At 34.4% G+C, this 21,813-nt stretch overlaps 2 protein-coding genes across 7 annotated transcripts in view; both read left to right on the top strand.

Annotated features, from left to right (window-relative positions):
* LOC105219588 (probable serine/threonine-protein kinase DDB_G0267686) overlaps positions 1-21,813 on the top strand; it is a 155,389-nt gene extending 133,576 nt beyond the window's left edge. For 5 of the 6 annotated variants that reach the window (XM_054234181.1, XM_054234184.1, XM_054234182.1 and 2 more), the window contains 4 exons: positions 13,687-14,253; positions 14,394-14,460; positions 14,523-16,765; positions 16,830-21,813. In XM_054234181.1, coding sequence (XP_054090156.1) covers positions 13,687-14,253; positions 14,394-14,460; positions 14,523-16,765; positions 16,830-18,512 — 4,560 coding nt within the window. In that variant the 3' untranslated portion in view covers positions 18,513-21,813. Of the gene's footprint in view, positions 1-10,339; positions 10,499-13,686; positions 14,254-14,393; positions 14,461-14,522; positions 16,766-16,829 lie in introns of those variants that run through there. The other variant, XM_054234185.1, reaches the window with a different exon arrangement.
* On the top strand, positions 4,824-5,795 carry LOC105219587 (uncharacterized). Its single transcript, XM_011195834.3, has one exon. The coding sequence runs from the start codon at positions 4,987-4,989 to the stop codon at positions 5,692-5,694; it is 708 nt and encodes a 235-aa protein (XP_011194136.1). The 5' UTR covers positions 4,824-4,986; the 3' UTR covers positions 5,695-5,795.

The following is a 21,813-nucleotide window of genomic DNA, read 5'->3' as shown; positions in this document are numbered from 1 at the left end:
CTTACTGATCCATATTTGGTACGCGAGAGATCCCATCCCCAGACAACATGCATGGCCCTTACTGTACTCTTGAATCCGATCTAATTGAAAGAAGAAATATTCAGTATATAGAAATAAGCTGCTTTTGATCGCTTTGCCAATTGCTCGACGCTGCAGATTCTCTATATTTTTTATCTAATACTATTTCCGCAATATCTCAAGCTCACTTCCCACATTTATTTTATCTTGACAAGCATCTTGACCCAGGATAGCTTCGGAAAGAAATACTTATGTTAAAGCTGTATAATTAAAGATCAGTTCTAGAAGTGTAGTCTTCACGTGTAGTTGTAATATGAAAAGCTTCTCACAATATGGCCGGTTAACACAAAGAGACACCTTACAATTTTTTTTAAGTTTAAAGAGTTCCAACTAAAAGGCGAAGTGTTTTCTAGCAGCTTTATCAAGTTGTTTTTATACTCCCGCAACAAAAGTTGCTAATAGAGTATTATAGTTTTGTTCACATAACGGTTGTTTGTAAGTCATAAAACTGAACGAGTTAGATATAGAGTTATATATATCAAAATGATCAGGGGGACGAGACGAGTCAAAATCCGTCCGTCTGTCCGTCCGTCCGTGCAACGGATGGATAACTTGAGTAAAAATTGAGATATCTTAATGAAACTTGGAACTTGCTTTTGAAAATGGGCAAAATCGGACCACTGCCACGCCCACAAAATGACGAAAACCGAAAACACATAAAGTGTGATAACTAAGCCATAAATAAAATAAGTTTATAAAAAAAATTGGCACAAAGAATCGCATCAGGAAATCCCAAATCGATTATTTGTATATATGTTGCAAACCAGTGAAGTTATATAAAACAAAATTTCTACAGTCGATTCTCTTACGTATCCCACCACACACCATGAAAATAGTTGAAATCGGATAATAACTACGTCCAGCTCCCATACAAAAGTTAGGTTGAAAATTACTAAAAGTGGGTTAACTCACTAACGAAAAACGTCGACACCCTGATGCCCGATGGTTATTTTTCACCCAAAATTTCGGTAAATCTCTGAGGTATCTGAATTTAATTTAGAGGAAATATATATTCTTTTAATAGTGTGTCTCTGTACCAGAGATGGTTAAAATCGGGTCATGACTTCTCCTAGTTCTCATATACCTCATTATAGGATTTTCAAATTGGGGCAAATTTTGTGTTATTTTAATAAAAATATATCAATAATTTGTGAGAGTATAAAATGTTAGGTTGCACCCGAACTTAGCCTATCCTTACTTTTTGAAATATAGTCTCTCATAATCAGAAGAAATAATCGAGATTTTATTTTATTATCCGTTTGTTAGATTTCCCAAAGATTTAGTATACGTCTTCGTATATCTTCGTATACTATATTCATTTTGTTTCTTAAATCTTGTTTTCGAAAAAATCGTTTTTTGATTGAAAAATATAGTGTTGTCACCTGTTTCTAAGAAATATTTTATGCCTCTTTGGTAATATCCGACCTTCTAACTGCTCAAACTCTTGTATCTACCTTAACAGTAAAAATATATAACGTATCGATTAGGGTTACCACATTTTTAGAGAAAAATTTGAAAATTTTCAATAAAAAGGAAAACGTTAAATATTTTCTATCGTCGTGATTGCCAAAAAATGATAATATTAATTTAGAATTATAGGGCTGCCATCTGTTTCCAAATTATAAAGAAAATTAATATTCAAGCAGTATAGAAATATAAATCTTAAGCTGATTAGACAGAAATATATATTATACCATATTCGGTACTGTATTAATATTATTTAACGTCAGCTACTTTTTCGCTCCAAGTTTAAAAATTTATTTCACTGCAAAACATTTAAAAAAGATTCAACCTAAAGTCGCTTAAACTGACTTACATAAATACATACTTATAACCATAACTTAATATACTCATTTCCATTGCGTGGCGCCGCCGGCAAAGTGGAGCAATTAAAGCTGGAAATGTAATGCAAAAGAAAGCAAAAAACAACAAAATAAAAGAAACAAAAACAAAAGCAAAGCAACTCAACTAAACTAAGTAAAGAAAAAAATGTGCAAAGAAACTGTTAAACCGCCGCGCACGCGCTAACTGACCAGTCACTTTGCGCAGCAGCAGCAGCCGCAACAGCTTGTTGCAAGTTATGGCACTGCACTTACGTGCAAATAAATACTATTGAACGCTTCAAACTTAAGCGGTATACAATTACATGTAGATATATATATATTTTTTGTTACATGTGTACTCGTATATCAACGCTTCGGTTGGCGGGCGTTTGTTGCACCACATATTGGCCCATTGACTAACAGGTTATCTTAGTGGTTTATGTTGTTGTAACCGTTTGTTACACTGCTGGTGTTATAGCGCCACGACCTATTTGGCGCAAGCCACGGTATGCGAAGTCCAATGTAAGTAGTAAATACGTTAATTAAAGGTACGAGTATAATGTACCTTGCAAAAAAGTATAATGAGCATACCGTTAATGCTGTATTACAGTTTGGTTTATTGCGAAAATGTTGCAAATAGCCGTAGGTTATGTGAATTTTGAGGGAGCGTGTTGTGGCGAGGAAGAGAGAAGCTGAGGCTAAGATATTCTCTTAAATATCTTAAAATTTAACCTTTAAAAAATCTGCAGAAAATATTTTTTTTCTCTTCTTGGTTGTTCGGTCGACAATATACAGAGCGCAGTAATATATTCATTGTGAATTTGAGACCCTTCAAGTATAAGATAGAATCAAGTATAGATCTTTACTACATTAAACCAATTTTTTTGGTCCGATCCGTTCAGGGTTTTTGGTTTTTTCACTTCAAGCTAGTTATTACTATCAAATTTGGTGATTTTGTGAAACTTTTGTATGCTGTTAGAAACGATAAAGCAACTTCTTTCGTAGATGATGAATCGACCAAACAACAGGTAACAGACTGGCATAAATAAGTGTGAATAAAATCGCAAGATATTGGTCTACAACTTTGCTTCCGCCGTTTTTTTGTAAATTTAAGTTTTTTTTTCTATAAAAGCGGTTACAAATGTCGATGAGCCTTAGCCGCACTTTTCTTGGAATTAAAAAAGAAAAGCAAAATTTCCCGCAAATGTTGAGAATTCGGCTCAAAAAGTGACATTTTCAGTTGGGAATAAGTTTGGAATGCAAACAGATCTCTACAATTATTTTGTTATGTTAATGTTGACAGAAATGTCCAAGATCGATATAAAACGATTTAATCGACCAGTGCTTGACCCTAGAGACATTCCCGCAAACGTCGAGAATTCGGGTCAAAAGTTGACATTTTCGGTTGAGAATAAGTTTGGGATGCAAACTGATCACTACAAATATTTTGTCGGGTTAAAGTTGACACAAATGTCCAAGATCGATATATAAAATTCGATTTAATCGACCCGTGCTTGGCCGTAGATATATTTGTTGGAAAACGGTGGAAGCAAAGTTGTAGACTATTATACCACTTCCACTCGAAAAGTCATTAATAAGAGAGCAAAGTCGAAAAAGATTATTACCGTGAGATGACGCTAGTGTAAAACATTTTTCGAAAAATTGTTTCATAGAGCTGTTTGAGCGAATATTAAAGGTTTCTAGTACAATTTTAGTATTCTGACATGTTTTAGTAAGTAAAGTCCTAATTAAGAGTATTCTATATAAATATACATTATTCTACCAAAACTTCTTAGTCAATTTAAGTCAGCAATCACTTGCAACATCATTATTATTTTTTTCTTTTCAAAGTCTTCATACAATTAAAAGCAAAGCATTCACTCAATAAACCCATATTTCCTAGTCATTTGTGCAATAAATACTGGCAAGTGTAACCGGGTTGCTGCAACCGGCCGACTTCATTTCAGCTCTCATTTGCTTACAGTGTGCAATTGTAACTGACACTTGAGATCGGTTTATGTTGTGATTATGCAAGTTTCACTATTTTTAATGGCTAGCATGTAGCTTACATGGGTTGCCATATTTACCTACACATATGCATATAAACTTGCTTCAAAATGTTCTTAATATAAATAATTGTATTAAGCAGTGTTAAATGTATGTCTGTTTTAATTTTGGTTTAGATTAGCTGTGCGCCGAAAAATTAGATTGAATTTTGCAAGTTTTATAAATAAATTAATAAAATAACTAGTATCTTTAAAGCGGGAACTTCAAATTACAATCCTCTTGACTTCTCAGCGCTTTATTCAGCTCATTATTCTCAGCTGAATAGGGACTCTGTAAGCGTTTTGGCTTTTAGTGTTTCATTCAGTTTGTATTTTCTTGAGCTGAATGAAGTCTTTGCATCCCTTTTGAAATTCAGCGCTTTATTCCTTGAGCTGAATATATGCATTGCAGAACTTTTGCTTTTCTTTGCTTTATTTTCAGCAAATAGTGAGCTTAATAAAGACTTCGCAGGTCTTTTGAGATTCAACTAGCATATTATTAAACTTTTCAGAACTTTTGGTTTTCATTGCTTTATTTAGCTTAAATTCTCCGAAGCTGAATAAGTCAGTCTTTGCAATCCACTTTAGATTCAGCGCTTTATTCAGCTAACATTCTCCTGATCTGAGTAAATGTTGAATGCCGAGAAGAACGAAAAAGCCGAAAAGGAGGAGTCGGAGTCGGAAGAAGACGACGGTGTGGGTTTCGGTCTCTTCGACTAAACAACTCAACACCAACGTTGATATGCAGAAATTTCCCGTTTAATTGAGTCTTCCGCCTGTTTTTCTACCCCACACTTGTCTGCTTTATCACTATACAAATTTTGAAACCAAAAAATTTATATGAATCGAATTAAACTCAGCAACTGGCGTCATGGAAAATATTACAAAATACATTTGAAAACTACACAACTCTCTAAAATGCAAATCAATTAATCGTTTCTTCTATCTAAAACTTTTGGCTTTTATCTAAATTTAAAATTTGTTTATTAAAATAATTGTTGTTGAAAAAAATTGTTTATTATTATTGAAAAAAAAAAAAAATGGCATTGCAAAACTTGCTTCAAAGGTGTGTGCTAGGTTTCACGAAAATCGGCCCAATTGCGCCGACATCCTTTATACAGCCCGTGCGATTTTCGAGTTCGGTAGGCGGTTGTATATTACCGAAACACAAGAAGAAGCCAACCAAACCCCGGCTAGGACGTAAATGTATACCCTGGAAAGTACCCGTTTGCAGTGAGGAAGTGCTAAAGAAGAAACGCAAATTGAAACCGTGCCAAATGAAAGCCGACATACAAACAATCGATCCCGAATGCTGTGATAATCCATGTATCGATATGTATCCACGTTTTGATGATCTCTATTATGCACCGTCGGAGAAGAATCGTAAATATCAGCAAACTTGGTGTGAATTTGGTAGTTTACGTATAAAGAAGCGACCGATTTGTTGCTACGAACAATACGATATTCCAATGCCGAAACGGCGCAAACCGAAACGTGGCACTGGCCACGATTCGTGCGAAATAGCTAGGCAATGTCCGAACGTATCGCCGAAATGTGTGAAACTCGTTTGGCCCGGTTGTCGCACTAAGAAATGCGAATTTAAATGCAAATACTATCCACCGCCGAAGGATTGCCTAAAAATCTGTACGCCATATCCGAGTTTTTCGGAATGTGACAGACCATTGCCTAAACCATTGCATCCAGTCGAATGTAAATGCTTGGAATGGACTGGTTTTTGTCCAATATAAAAAAAATTGAAAAGAAACATACAAAATTATGTACACATAATTTGAATATGAAAAGTAAAAAGCTCAGATTTAAATAAAATTAAAAATTATTTTATACGTAATTTGCAATTGCTTTAATTGGTGAAATAGGCTATGAAATGTTGTTGTGGGGAAGAAAATAAAAATATACGTCGAAGAAAGTTTGTAATGAAAGCTTTTGATACGACAACTTAAATTGTAATACCTAAGACAGACATATGGTTTCCATACTATTATATGTACTACAATAAAAGCTCTAGAAACCATGAACCAGCATAGTGACACACATGTAGTATATTGTACTATGTTTACATTCGTCAGCTGATACAAATAAATTCAAGCAAAATGTAATTATGAATAACAGGCAGGAAAATTGATCCTGACTTAGTTATAACTTCAAGCAATTTTAAAAAATTATTGTCCAATATAATTATTACATATTATTACATACATATTACATATTTTTCACATCATTCTTTTCAAATTTTGTTTTTTGATCTCAATTAATTTTGAATTTAATTTATTTGTATGTATGTCAAAATGTCAGAAAACATATGATTGTGGCAGAAGAGCTTAATGCTTTCGGTGTGTTCAATGCAATCCATTGTAGTACATTTCACAACACCATATAATTTCAATGGTTTCTAGAACTCTATTTTAGTACGGAACACCATTTGCTTTCAAACAAAATTCGGAAAACCGGTGATATACATATGGTTTCTGAAGCATACTACATGTCTGTCTCAGGTATAAGTTTATAAGCTTTTTAGAAAGAGGTGAATAACTTTCCTAAAAAAAGTAAAAATGTCCTTCGAAGTGAATTTATCACGAAAGCTTTTGCTACGGCAACTTTCATCGAAAGATTATGAGCTTTCACAAGGAGTGAAACAGCTCTTGTGTCGAAAAAAGTTAAGAAAAATAACCTCGGAAGAAAATTAATCATGAAAGCTTTTGTTATGGCAACTTTCATAGCAAGCTTATGAGTTTTTACATGTAAGGGAAAGCTTTCACTTCTTTTTTTTCATCCATCGCTTGTAAGCTGAGTCGTACTCTGCCTATTAACTTTAAAGCTTTTGGTGTACTTTTGAAATACTAAGTTTTATATGAAAGCTCATTTGCCGAAAAAAAAAATTAATAGTACCCCAGAATAACATAATAAGAATGAAAGAATAACATTCCTTTCACGCACCTAAAAACGGCTGTCGAAAGCATTAATCACCACCCTTAACAAAAACGTGACTTACCGCGGGATTTACGCTAAGCATCCTTACTATTGTATGATTGCAATTTTTTGAGCGCATTGAACTTCACCCACTCTATTGAGAGCCTGGTATTCAATGCAAAAGGTCGCCGTTTATATGTATTTTTAATGTGTCTGTAATTAATAGTTGAGGTCTTTAACCTTTAACCTGGCGTCTAATTCAAGTTCGTACCTTATGTATAGAATACCTTAATATGTTAAGCACGCTGCAAAAAGAAAGAAAATGCTGTATGGTGGGAAAAATGTGACAAAACCAATAATTGTCAAAGCGACTAATTGCATGTGTCGACTAACACGTGACAAATGTGCCAAAGCCAATCGACGAATACACTTATGGCATATACTCGTACTCTAAATATGTCAGGGTATTTACAGGGATTACCCACTATTTATTTGGTGTGGTAGAATTCGAAGATGGTCTCTAGGAAATTGTCAAGTGGGTACTAAGTTTGGTAGACGTGAATTGGTAGAATTAGAATTTTATTCTAAATGAGTGCCAATTGTAGATTTTTTTTAAATTCCACATTGTCAGTTGTTTTGTGGTAAAAAAATCTACAATTCTACTGTCAGTCATTTCATTTGGGCTTCTTTAATCAGCTTCAATATTGTCCGTTGGATCCACATCATATATATCACCTAGGTTTAATGCTAACATATCTTTCATTATCCTAATCATAAGAACCATAGGTAGTATGTCCTTCATATGAATATAGTATTTAAATACAACTAATAACTCCAGATTGATCCATTTTTCTTAGAGAAAGCAATTTTCTACATATTTCGTTAGTTAACCTAGGTTTACGATAAACCTTAGTAGACTAGTCAGCAGAAATGGGGACAATACTTCGACACAAAAAGATCTCTACGCCAAACGACATGAAATCTACATACATATAGTATCCGAAGAATATATTATAGATAGATGAAATATCAACCGTAGAAGACTGCTCAGCAGAAATGGGAACTTAACAATACTTTGGCCAACAAAAATATCTCTCAAACAAACGTTGTGAAACATTAATATAGTATCGGAAGAATAAAGGAACCGTCGGATGGGATCTGGTAGTAGGCGACAAAGAGATGAAGTATCAAGATCCCCTTGGCATTTTGAATTAACTGAAACACCCGACCACGTATCAACTGGGAGGATTACGTTGAAATGTATAAGAGATTGAAAATATGTCCTCTCTTATTTAATATTCAGGTCCGAAAGGTGAAAACTTCTAGTTAAATGGATCTAGCATTTAATAAAGAAAATCTTGGAGGTAAATTTTAGTATGTTTAATCATCTGTGATGAGGAATACCAGAGAATGTATCGACAGGTTAATGGAGGTTAGGTGTTGTTTTAGGGGGCAATTTTATTATTCAATGAATTAAAATCCCCTGCGGTCTTTACAAATAGATAAATATCTACAGAATTCTAGATTGTAAGTGGTTTTTTGTAACAACGAAAGACGAATAGATTTCAGAATGACTAAATTAGATGCCCTTCTAATCACAAATTGTCTTTGGCATACGAGAATTGGAATTCACATTAAATGAGACCCTTAAAAATTATTATTTTTGCACCTTCCATTTCCTACAGATCCTCTCTATACAACAACAAAAATCACCGCGCTTTCAATGCCATGCTTGTTGCCTACACTAAACTGAGTGCGACACTTCAACGAAAAATAGAATATTGATGTGGCAAGCAGCACGTTGACGCTGCCACAAGTCGACAGCCGAAGACCTGTATCCGCATAAAATCGGAAGAAAATGTTTGCCACAAGTAAAGAAAGACAGCAAACTGAAGCAAGTATGTACAGATGTGTGCGTAAGTGTGGAATTACCATAGTAGATATGTATGTACATTGGAAAGAGTGCTGTGGCAAACGAAATATCACAGACGCAACATGTGTGGCAGTCGCAGTCGGGGGACGCAGACGGCTGGCTTAACTGCAGTTTGATTGAGTTTGGTTGTTGCAAGTGTTGAGGCATTGAATGTTGGCTGACACTAACAGTGGCTCACCTTCGATAATCAAGGCAGCAGTTTATGCGTGCAGTTGTATTTTTGTGTGTGTGTGTGTGTGTGTGTGTGTGTGTGTGTGTGTGTGTGTGTGTGTGTGTGTGTGTGTGTGTGTGTGTGTGTGTGTGTGTGTGTGTGTGTGTGTGTGTGTGTGTGTGTGTGTGTGTGTGTGTGTGTGTGTGTGTGTGTGTGTGTGTGTGTGTGCTTATGCCTGCCTGTGTGTGTATTCAGGCGTGTAGGCAAATCAATGCCACAGCGCGCTGATGGGTTTTTAGCGTTAACAAGCGTATGGCAGCTGCAGCTGACAGCGACGGTGCTGGTGCTAGTGAAGATGACATTCGTGCGTCTGCGTCTCGACGTCGGCGTTGGCGTCAACTTCGATGTTGACTGACATTGACAGTGTCAGCAGCGGCGTTTCTTCAAGTGCTGCAAGCGTTTGCATTAGTGTGTATGTGTGTGTGTGTGTGTTGTTGAGAATAATGATGTTGCAACGTCAGCGTTTTGTTTGATTTTTGTTCTTGTTTATTTTTCTTATTCTTTCTTCTTCTTCCACTTTGGATAAACACTATGCGTCTGATTATCCTAATGCATCTTGTATATGTATATGTGTGTTTGTATATGTATATGTATCTGCATTTGTGTGAGTGCGTTCCTCTAACGGCCTGTCGCCTGCCTGCCCACGTTCGTTCTCCCTTAAACTCAATGTTGATGTTGAACAGATGGACTGTTTCGAGTTAGGTGTTGTTGTTGTGTATTATATCGTTGTTGTATATTCCATTTGTTGTTGTTGTTAAATTTATTTTTGTTGTTGTATATTATATTGTTTTTGTTGTCATATTTAGTTTGTTGTTGCCATCGATAATGCTTTTTGTTGTAATTACCATTGTTGTTTTTGTTATTGCTGCCGCTGCTACTTTGGTTGTCTTGCCGCCGGCAGGCATTGATTGCTATTCACTTCCTTGTGCCATACACCTACAAACACACACAAAGGTACACGCTCGCACTCACACTCATCCATACGTGCATGCCTGGCGTGTGTGTGTACTAATAGCCAGCAAGGAAGGAATGGGCATTTATTTCTATACATTGTAGGTTTTCTATTATACCTCTTCACGCGCTGCCTTCAGTTGCATATTGCACGTGCCTTAGTGAACATATTGGATAGCCACAGTAGTGCTACACGCTAGCTACACAACAACTATAACAGTTTGTGCACGGCGTGCAAATATTCGCTTAACTTATAATCGCGATCGTGTGTTTAAGCAATAGCTGAAAGTAATAACAACAATAACAACTACCAAGCAAAAAAAAAAAAACGAAAAAAATTTGGTAACATCGAAAATCAATTTGCTATTGGCATTTTGGTATTTATTAAAGCCTTTTAAGGCTTTGGAGTGTGACAAAAGCATATATTCGCATTGAGTTTTGTCGCCGCGCAACAGCGGCAGGCATAATGGTTGCCGGCAATGGAGGTACTCTAATTGTGCAGAATACGCACCTAAAGCAATCACTGGCGGTAAGCGGGGGTGAAAGAGAGTTGTTGAGCGATTTTGTTGAAATTCTTTATTTTTTGTGTATAAAAAAATATTAAAAAAAAATCAAGAAGATTATAAATACTTTCTATTAGTTTTAGAAAGTTTTTAAGTGCTTTTGCTGACTTTTATTTTTACAAAAAAAAAAAATTCTTTATTAAAAAATTGTAATATGTTAAATTGTGAAAAATTATTTAAATTTAGCTTTTCCAATAATCTTTCATATTTGCAAATACTTTTTTTCTACAATAAAAACATTGAAAAGTATACGAAATTTCAAACGAATTTGTTAAATATTTTTAAAATAATTTTAGGAACATTTTTTATAATTTATTTTTATAAATTTTAGCGGATAACATTTTTTATGAATTGGAATTCCATTTACTAAATTATATACAAAAAGTTTGCATAAGAAATGAATTTTTTGATTGAAAACGCTTAAAAGTTAAAATTTTTATTTTATTTACATTCTTCGAAAAAAATGTCATTATAAATTTTGTTAAGTATGTTTAGATATTTTTGTAATATATTTTTTACATATTTTTATAATAATTTGTTGAAAAATATCGAACATTTTTGTAGTAGTAAGTGATTTGAAAAACTTTTTTATTTAAACCCAATTTTCTTTTTAAAAAACATTTTTTGAGCAAAAAATGTTAAATAATTTCTTTGAAATAATTACAATTTTTAATATTTTTTGTTTGTATTTTATTTTTTTTTTAATTGTTTTTTGAGTTTTGAATGCAAAAAAATCCTAATAATTATTTTTTTGGACAATTATTATAATGTATTTTATTTCTGTATTAATTTTTTGGTGAACAATTTAGTAAAGGAAATTCATATAAAACATTTTTTTAAATAAAAATATTTTTATAGAATTTTTTTTTATATTAAAAATGTTTTGAAAAAATAAATAAAAAAATGTGTATAAAAATTTTTTAAAATTATTTAAAAAAAATAGTATGTTTTTTTGTGAAAATTTTTGGTAAAGATTTTTTAATAAAAAAAAAAAATATTTTTATGATTTTGTTATGCATTTTTTATTTTTAAATTTTTTGTGAAAATTTTTTATAGAAAAATTTGTAGAAATATTTTTTTAATTATTTAAAAAAAATATTTTTATGATTTTTTAATTATTTTTTTTATAATTATTTTTTTATAAAAAAAATTGTATAAAAATTTTTCTAAATTATTATTTTTTTTTATTTTTGTATGAATTTTGTATTTAAAAATGTTTTTTTTGTGAATCCTTTTATTATTCTTTGAGAACTTAAAAAATTTTCTTAAATTATTTTAAGAAAATATTTTTATGTTTTTAATGCATTTTTATTATAAATTTTTTTGTGAAAATTTTTTGTAAAAAATAGATATAAACATATTTTTAAATTATAAAATTTGAAAATTTTTTTATAGAAAATTTTTTTTAATTATTTAAAAAAAATGTAAAAATTTTTTTAAATTATTTAATAATTTTTTTTAATTATTTGAAAAAAAAATATGTTTATGATTTTTCAATTAATTATTATTATTATAAATTTTTTATAAAAAAAAAATTGTTATACATTGTTATACAATTTTTTTAATTTTTTTTTGTTATGAATTTTGTATTTTCAATTTTTTTTTTGTGAAAATATGTATTAATTTTTTAGAAACATTTTCTTAATAAAAAATATATATTTTTTTAGTAATATATTTTTTTTTCCAGTAAATAAATAGGAGATATTGTGACTAATATTGAGAACATCTGAAAATTTACTCTATTATGGGTCATTATGGATATTATTATAGAAAAATAAGACAGAATTATATTATGTCATTACAATTTTTTAAATATTTTTGTTTTGATAAAAATGCAAGCGAATTCAAGAAAATGTAGTCTCTAAATATCTTATAATGCAGACCCATAATTCAAAATTATTGTTCTTATGTGGTTTTATGCATCTATAAATAATATCTTATCACTTCACATGCACATATACATACATAAATTTGTATGTCATCTTCGATCGTCTAAATCGTCTATGAAGAAATCTATTCGAAAGTGCAACTCACGACGCTGCTGCAAACATGTGTTCCGGGTTCAATAAACTGCGCTGTGAAAAATTCTGTGCATTGCATTGGATTTCAATTGTGCTTAGTACACATACAAACATACATACCAACATATATACAGACATTTGTGTACATACAATAAATTAAAAATATTTATCCTTTTCGCTTTCTCGACACTCAGCACTCGGTCACTGTGCTTTTGGTTTGCTTCCAATTTTTTTTGATTTTGTTTGCTTATTTTTTTTTTCTTATCTGCTGATTGTACAAATGTTTTTGGCTGCGTTTTGCTGTGTACAAATCTATTTCCACAGACCAAATGACTTGGTTGTTTACATTAGAATCTACACTGTGACGAAGAAGTATTCGTACTATGTAATACTTTAATGGGGAGGCCTTAAGATATTTTAAGATGATATTATCACTAAGATATTAAGAAGAATTGAAAAAGAGGAAAAAATAGTTTAAAAAATTGTAAATAAAAAAATTTAAATAAATTATTTTTTTTTATTAAAAAAATATATTTAAAAAAATTACAAAAAATTCGTTTTCAGTAATGTTTTTTGGTAAATGTTTAATCTACAATTAATTTTGTGACTTGAGAACCCAATGAATATTATTTCCAATTTTTTATAAAATTTTTTATTCAATTTATTTGTCGTATGCATAGTTAATCTAGACCTGAACCATCAAACCTAACCTAAATTAATAACTTAACCTCAAAATTTGTAATCTCAACTTCAATGCTTTAAACAATAATTTTAGTAAACAAACAAATGGGCACTTAAGACAGTCTTGAGCTTTACTAAGACCACGCCAAGTTAGTCAAAAAGTAAAAAATACATTTAAACTAACCAAATAAAAGTATAAAAGTTACGAATAAAAAATGAAAATGATTGACTTTAAACAAAATCCTTTTAAAATGAAAATCAAACCATTGAGTAATGGTGAAAATCGCGCAGGACGCAGTTGTTTGCGAGCACGTCTCGTCTTTCGCTGGAAGACATGGGTAAAACAAAACTCACCAAAAAATCAACATAAACTCACCGCAGTCATTTAAAAAAGTATCTAATAATTTGACAACTAATTAATCACATTCCTCTTCCACCTTCACTCTTTCCAGGCTGAGCTCTCCGATGTGCTGCGCAAACGCAATCGCCATCGTCAGGATGCTTCCGAAGAGGATCTGGGACTGCCACGCAGTCCAGCTTCACCACAACGGCGCGTTGAACGCACCACACAACGCACGCACCATGCCAGCAGCAAGCACACAACAACTACAGTTACATCTTCCAGCGCCACCACGGGCGGCAATCACAGTGAAGTGTCCTCGTTGAGTTTGCTGAGCATGAATAGCGGTGATGGCGATGAGCTCTTCACCGCTTCCACCGCAAATAATTCTACAATTAGCACCAAAGAATATGTGCAGGAACGTTCGATGACCGCCACATCGTCCACGTTGAGTGGACGCAGCGTGACACGTTCTTCGACGGTGTCAACCACTTCGGTGTCTTCGGAGATTTATCGTCACTCGTCGAGCGGCAGTTTGGCAAGCGATACGACTCGAGATGAACCGGATTTGTTGGGTGCAAAGTGTCAAAGGCTCTCACATTCGGCTGCCAAGCATAAAATGGCTTTGCGTCCGGCTAAGAAGAAGGGACCGAGTCGTCTGCATCGACGTACGCTGGAGGTGAGTGGTTTTAGGGATAATTAGAACATAAGAACAGTGTCTTCGAGATGTGAGAGTATCTTAAGCTCGTTACAGTCCGCGCTTAACTCTCTCCTACTTGTTAAACACTTCTTTAAAACTGTCTCCATTCTTTTCTGCAGACCTCAATACCAGAAGCCAATGAGGATACACTGAGATTGGCTAACAATCCACTACTGGACATAAAGGGTAAGCTTTATTGGATATTTCTTCCAATTCAGAAACTAATGTCTTTCGAAATTTTCTCGCAGAACACGACATCAAAGCCAAAACACGCTCTCTACCGCCCAGCGTAAATACAAAAGTATTAGAACAACATGCTGTAGAGTCGAAAAAGGTGGCATCACCTTCGAAATCGAAAACGAAATCTTCAAATACCAGCAATGAGCAAATGCTAAACGTGAAACGCACGAAAATCGAAAAACATGAGAAAACTACCGAAAGTGGCAAACACACCACGAACACAACAACAGTCACCACCTCTAGCAGCAGCAGCAGCAGTGGATCCATTTCGGCTGCCACCAATCTATTTGGTTTACGCACGTTGACAGCCAAAGCTACAGCGCTCTTCGAGCCACCACAAGAATCGTCTACCGATCCCACACCCAGTGAGCAGGAGTTGAAGAGAGAAAAAGAACGCGAGAAGCTCAAAGAAAAGGAAAAAGAGAAGTTGAAGGAGAAGGAGAGAGAGAAGGATGCTGCAAGTTCACAAATGGAGAACGCAGATAGTGGCTTCCTGCGACGACTCATCCAACGCAATTCGAAGCGTTCGGCTACGCGCAGTAATAACACTAACAGTAACAATAGTAACACTAACAACAGCAACAACAGTAACGCTAACAACAGTAATCCCAACAACAACAGCAACACTAAGAATTGCGCGCCGGCGGCCGTGGAAAAATTGGATGTGAACCCAAGCGAAACGGATGCTAAATCCAAAGTGCAAGTCTCCACCTCATGCTTAGACGTGAAGGCGACACCCGAGCCCAGCTTGACTAAATTGGATAAATCGCGTAGCGCTTTGAGTTACGAACAAAATATCGAAGAGACACGTAAGGATATTAAACGTGAAATTATGTCTGTCGGCAGCACCGGCTTGAATGCCATGCTCAACACACATAATTTGACAGTATACAACAACAGCGGCAGCAGCGTAAAGGAAGCCACTCCAGCGAGCTCGCCACAAAAACCGAAATCGGGCGCGGCATCACGTCAACGCTATCTACCGCAAGACATCGGTTCGCTGGAACGCAAGTTGACCACGGCAACCAACACAACGGCACATGACTCGCATGCCAGCAGTACAAGCAGCATACTCTCCAAGTGCTCACAGCAAGAGATATTCCAATCCACATCGATTATACGCGAAATTACCGCCTCGCAGGCGTCCAGCGTGAATTCTTTGAGTAGTGTGAGTAAATTGTCGGAGCATCACTACGAGAAGAAACCGAAAATAGTGGGACTTAGCGCTTTTCAGCAGAAAATCTCACGTTCCAACGATTCGGTGGTGCGCTACGGTAGTAACGCACAATCGACCAACTCTTTGGACGCCGCCGATGAGACGCACGTCTTCAGCAGCAGCCAAGAGCAGAAGCAACGCAAAGTTGTCGAAAAATCGCGCAGTTTTCGTACATACCAAGAGGAGGCGTATGCCACGCCCACTGCGGTACACAACAACATGCCCAGTCTGCCCGATTTGACGTTGAATTTGCGCGTGCCCTACAATGACTACACACCTGTTGTAAAGGATAATGCCGATGTGAGTGTGGAGACGCAGGAAGAAAAGGTGACACGCGTTAACACAACACGCAGCGAGTCTAACGGCAATCTGCATGCCACAAGCAGCAATTATAATTTCATCAAAAATATTTCGGTGAAGAGTTCACCAACTAAAACGAACGCGATCACGCCAAACACAGACGAATCGAATAACAACGGTGAATTGCTTGTGAAATCACCATTCATCAATGTATTGCGCAAACCGACAAGCACCACCAGTTTGGAGGAGAAACCCGTTGTGGTCACTGTGAGCGCCGCCAATAGCAACCGCAAATCTGTTGAGCAGATTAATGCGTTGCCCAAAGCATCGCCCATCTCGCTGATCACTGTGGTGCCGCCAACCGCTGCGGAAGTTCTGAAGGCCGAGCAGCCGCTGCGTCCGAAAGTCTTGCATTTGCGGGATTCGAATGCGAGCATTGATACATCCACTTCCACGGACGAACTGAAGCTTACACCCACCACAGCTGCGGTGCCATTGCGCGAGAAGTCGAAGCTGAAGTCGAATGTGGCGGTGGCCAATGTACGCAATTCTATGGATATTTTAGCAGCAAATGCCAAAGATGTTGAGCGCAAGTCGGCGCCGGCACCGGTGGTGCAGGCGCAGGCGTCCAAGCAAGCGCAATGCGTTAAGACTACGCGCCGCAGCACCAGCTTATTGGACAGTCCGCCAGCGCAGAGCCAAAATGGTAGTGAGGAACGCGGCGGCGCGGTGAAGGTGAGTTTGATTTACTTTTAACTTGAAATTGAAATAATTCTAAAATATAATTATTTTTCTACAGTTACATGACTCCACAAGCGGCAGCAGCACACCGAATGACGATGGCGTGCCGGAGTTCATGCGCATACAGTTAAACCGCGTGGATCCCGCGCGCATTGCGAAGAGCGCAAATGTGGTGCTGGCCAAGAATGTGCGTGAAGTGCAAGCGCCAACGCAACAACAACAACAAACACAAGCACAGCAAGTGCACCAAGAAAAGCAACAGCAACAACAACAAGTGACCAAAGAGGCTAACAACGAGCGCAACACCAATTTGGAGGATCTCAGCTTGCGCCGTTTGAGTAACGAGAGTGTCGAAATTGTCGAGAAGGCGTCACCCACAGAAGCCGACAAGCAGAAACCCATATTCGATATGAGTCCAACTAGCAACAATAACAACAATAAATCGCCCACAAAAATACATGTGCTTGTAAGCGCGTTGCCACCTAGAAGTCCCATAAAGAAACAACAATCGATTGTAACACTCTCGCCAACAACGCCAACAACACCGCCAATTGAGGCGGATGAGAGTGCTTTGCTGCGCATGAAATCGCCAGATGCGCCCGCCGACGCGGCGGCAACGTTGAGCAGCAAAAAATTATCGCTGCAAGAACGTAAGCGCCTCTTCATGAGCGAGGAGAAATTGAAGACCGACAAGCGCATTGAAGAGTTGCGCAATGAGCGCAAGAAATCAATCACCGAGGAGGTCTATCGCAAATCGTTCGCCAAGTCGGAGGAGAAATTGGAGACGAGCGAGAAGGCGGCGTGTGGCGAAAGTGTGGTCATGATGCGCAAGAAATCTTTCTGCGCCACCACGCAAGCGTGTGCGTCCACCAATGGCAATCGCGATGATGCGACGCCCGAGTTGATGAAGGTATTCGCGCGGCGCTCATTGAAAATTAAGGATGAGGACATCAATGCGCTGGCTGACAAAATACACATTAGCAATGGTGGCGGTAGTGGCAGCGGCAACAGTGCGAAGAAATTCGCTGCGACGCAGCAGAATGTCGACAGCGACAAGGAGAATCAGTCAGCGAGCGAGGAGAAACTCGATAAGTTGCCGAAATTGGAGTCGTCACTGGAGTTGCAGTCGCACGTGGGCGGCAAATTGTCGAATGGTGTGAATAATCGCAATTCGTTGGCGGATTTCCGCACGAAGAGTGCCGTTGGCGGCGCGTCGCCTGCGAATGGTTTAAGTTTGAATAATAACAACAATAACAACAATCACACTGCCGCAAATAACAGTACCACCGGCGTTGTCAACAATACCACCGCCAACAACAGCAACAACGGCATCAGCAGCGACGCCAATAAACGCAGCTTCTTGCCGCCCATCAAAGTCGCCGGTTTCCGCGCCATACCCATCGAGCGCAATAATAGCGTTAGTAAAATCTATCCAACCACAGCGTGTGAAACACTAAACAACAACAATAATAATAACAATAGCAACAGCAACAACTTGAATAATAACAATCACAATCATCTGCAACAGCAAAATGGCAAAACGCACGAGCGTCAATCTTTGAATATTAAAGCACTTGAGTGCAACAGCAGCGGCAGTAGCAGCAGCATGAATAGCTCGTCAAGCAGCAACACCAGCGCGCTTACCAAGACAATCGAACGCTCGGCAACGGTTAGCGAATTTAAGGGTATACATCAGCGGCGCGCCGAATGGGAGCAACGCGCCAAGGAGGCGCTCAAGTAAGCCCCGTCTAAAAGAGTGAGGGGAGTGAAAGGGGGTGCAAAAAACAGGATATGGAAATGCAGGCGCCGCAATTGAAGGGTCACATGAAAGCGCCTAACCAAATTTAATATGTACGCTTTCGGCTGTACATGTCAACAATTTGTTTACAGCGGCTTGGCACATGCGCATGCTTTTCGAACATGTTTGCATTTTCGTCAGCGTTTAAGAACGTAACTAAGTTTTAATGCAACTTTTTTCTTTTTCATACAAAATTATGCCGTAAAGTTGTAAATGTTACTAACAAAAGAAAAATCTAATATAAGCAACCAAAAAATTACTAAAATGCTAAGAGATATGTATGAAATTTTCTAAGTGGTGGTCATTGGTGTGTTGGCTTGTGAACAAAAGTGGTGAAAAAGGTGAGAAAGGTGAAATTAGGCAGGTTACTCATGCAAGTATATAAATATGAATGGCTTGCAATGAAGATTGACGAAAAATTATTAAAATAGGCAACAGTTATTGAGCGCACTCTAAAATGTGTGAGCGTGTAGAGTACATTGTGTGTTAAAACATACGAGAATAGAGCTGAGCAGGCAGTGAGTATTAGAGATAGCGAAATCATTGCAGGATATTGGAAATATATGAATGAAATTAACAAATAATTAATTATTAGTTGAACTTCCATAACTCAAAGTTCAATAACTCGAAGTTCTTCTTGAATTGAACACTTGAATTGGCAATAGAAGTCAATTTTCCTACACATTATCTTCCGTAACTCGGAAGTCTCTCTAAATCGAAAGTTTTTGTGTGGATTATGAGGATTCGAGTTAGAGAAGTTCAACTGTATTTTGAAATTTTAATTTTTAATTTTAAATTTAATTTTTTAATTTAATTTAAAAATATTTATTTTGAAATTCTAAATTTTTAGATCAACATTTTTTTCTCGAAATTTTGTTATTCAAATTTGTTTATCGTGACTACAAATTTGTGTCATTTTGAAAGTGTGTTGAAAAGTTTTGAAAAATTATAATAAAATATTGGTAATTATATTTTTTTATGGTTAATTATTTATGGTAAATTATTTTATTATTTGTTTCTTTTAGTAACTTTACTTTTGGTAATATTTTTTTTATTTTAATTTTATTTTGCAATTATTTAATTTAATTTATTTATTTTTTAAATTATATATTTTTAAATCTATTTAATTAATTTATTTTAAAATAATATTTTTTTAAATTAATCTTTTTTTGTATTATTTTAAATATTGGAAAAAATGTATCCTCACTCCGTACTAAAAATGTTGACCAAATAAAAATAATTTTTAGACAAATAAGACATTTTAAAGTAAATATAAATTTCAAAAAAAAAAAATGTGGATCTAAAAATCAAAAACAAATTATATGAATCAAAATTTCAATATTGTATGTGACTTGGAAAAAAAAATTTAAATTAGATAAAAAAATGTTTTTTTAACCCTAAAATTTTAAATATTTTTACTTCATTTAATTATTTTTTTTATTTTAAATTATTTTTGACATTTCGATAAAAAAAGTAATATTTTTGTAAATTTTTCCAAACTACCTTACAGCACATTATTCTCAGCATGATTTCGTTATCTCTATCAAACCCCACTAAATGCAGCTCAGAATCGGTTTTACTCCAAGCTATACACAAATATACATACTTATATGTAGCTATAGAGTCAATGAATGTGTTAGTAGCAATCGAAGTGCTTTTCTAGAAGCTTTAGCAATGAATGTTAGCTTGTGTAGGTAAAATAGATTAAATGTGACAGCAGATCGAAAACAACACTTATATTTTTTGTTGGGATAATACTAAAAATAAATTTTCAAATATTCTAATTTTTTATTGTAAAAAATAAACTAAATTGCACATTTTAAAAAGTTAATAGTTGTTGCTTTTCGATATAATTTTTCAACAATTAATAAGCTGAATGAAAATTTTCGAACTTTTTAAATTAAAAAATTTTTAATTTTTAAAATAAAAGTTTTGAATTTTAATTTTTAATTTTAAAAATTTTGAATTTTAATTTTTAATTTGAATTTTTTTAATTAATTTTAAAAATGTTTAATTTAAATTTTTAAATTAAAAATTTTATACAGTAATTTTTAGATTTTTTTTAATTTAAGTAATTTTTGAAATCTAAGATTTTTTGTAACGCTCTGTATTTTTTGAATACGAAAAAAATTAAACACTTCGAAATATCTCGCACTATTATTGTTGCCACCTTTTTGACTTATTTTGTAAAATTTTAGGACAGAACATAGAATTATATACTAATAATATTAATGTAATCCTGATTATTATATTTTAACGTTTTAAAACCTAAATTTTAATTCTTAAAAAACCTTAAAAAAAACAAAAATTATATTTATAAAATAATTACTAGCAAGCGAAAATAATCAACTTTTGTTCACACCCTAATTTCTCCAGCATTTTAGTATAGATAATTTATGCTTAATTAAACCCATGACTCGCTGCTCTCTTATATATATTTTTTACAAAATATTTTAATCGCTCTCTTTTCTTTTAGTAGACTTTCTTGCGTTGAGGTTTTTATGCTAAATAATTTTTAAATTAAATTTTTTTATTTTAATTTTTTTTTTTTTAATTTTGTATTATAAATATAAGTTTAATGCTCTTTAGTGTGTTTTGGTAATTGTTAAAAATATTTTTGTTTATAATTTAATTTTTTTTATAAAAAACATTTTTTTTTAAATATTTTTTTATAAAAACAAAATTAATTAACTAAAAAAATATTAATTTTCTAAAATCAAATACTATATATAATAAAAAAAAAATAAATTGTATATTAAAATTATTTGTAATGCACTCCTTCAAACAAAAAAAAACTAAAAAAAAAAACATAGACGAAGTAGAAGTTGAGCGCATTTGTTGTAATTGATTTAAGCATTGATATTCGAAAATTAGAATTTTGCAAAAATTACAAAATTGCATGACTGTGAGTAATTAAGCATGTGGATTGATATTTAACTAAGCCTAATTTTTACATAAATACTACACATACACATACATACATACATACATTTATACTTATAAAGAAAAACAAAACTATTGTATAACACTATCAAAGCACTTTGTTGCAATTATTATTTAACTAAAAATAAAAAAAAAAAATAAAATTTATATAAACACATACATACATACACATAACTGCAACTATATGCAACAAAAACTAAACTAAAAAAAAAAAAAAAAAATAAAAACAAAAACAACTGAATGTATTGAAAACACTAACAATTGATCGCTAATTTTAAGTGAATTGAATTTAAACGCAAAA

The sequence above is a fragment of the Zeugodacus cucurbitae genome, chromosome 6 (genome assembly GCF_028554725.1).
Source record: "Zeugodacus cucurbitae isolate PBARC_wt_2022May chromosome 6, idZeuCucr1.2, whole genome shotgun sequence".
Lineage (NCBI taxonomy): Eukaryota > Metazoa > Arthropoda > Insecta > Diptera > Tephritidae > Zeugodacus > Zeugodacus cucurbitae.
This window is presented reverse-complemented; position numbering and strand designations above follow the sequence as displayed.

Bases quoted from the DNA above. Each gene is read 5' to 3' on its own strand.
- LOC105219587 (XM_011195834.3), top strand. From the start codon at position 4,987: ATGGCATTGCAAAACTTGCTTCAAAGGTGTGTGCTAGGTTTCACGAAA.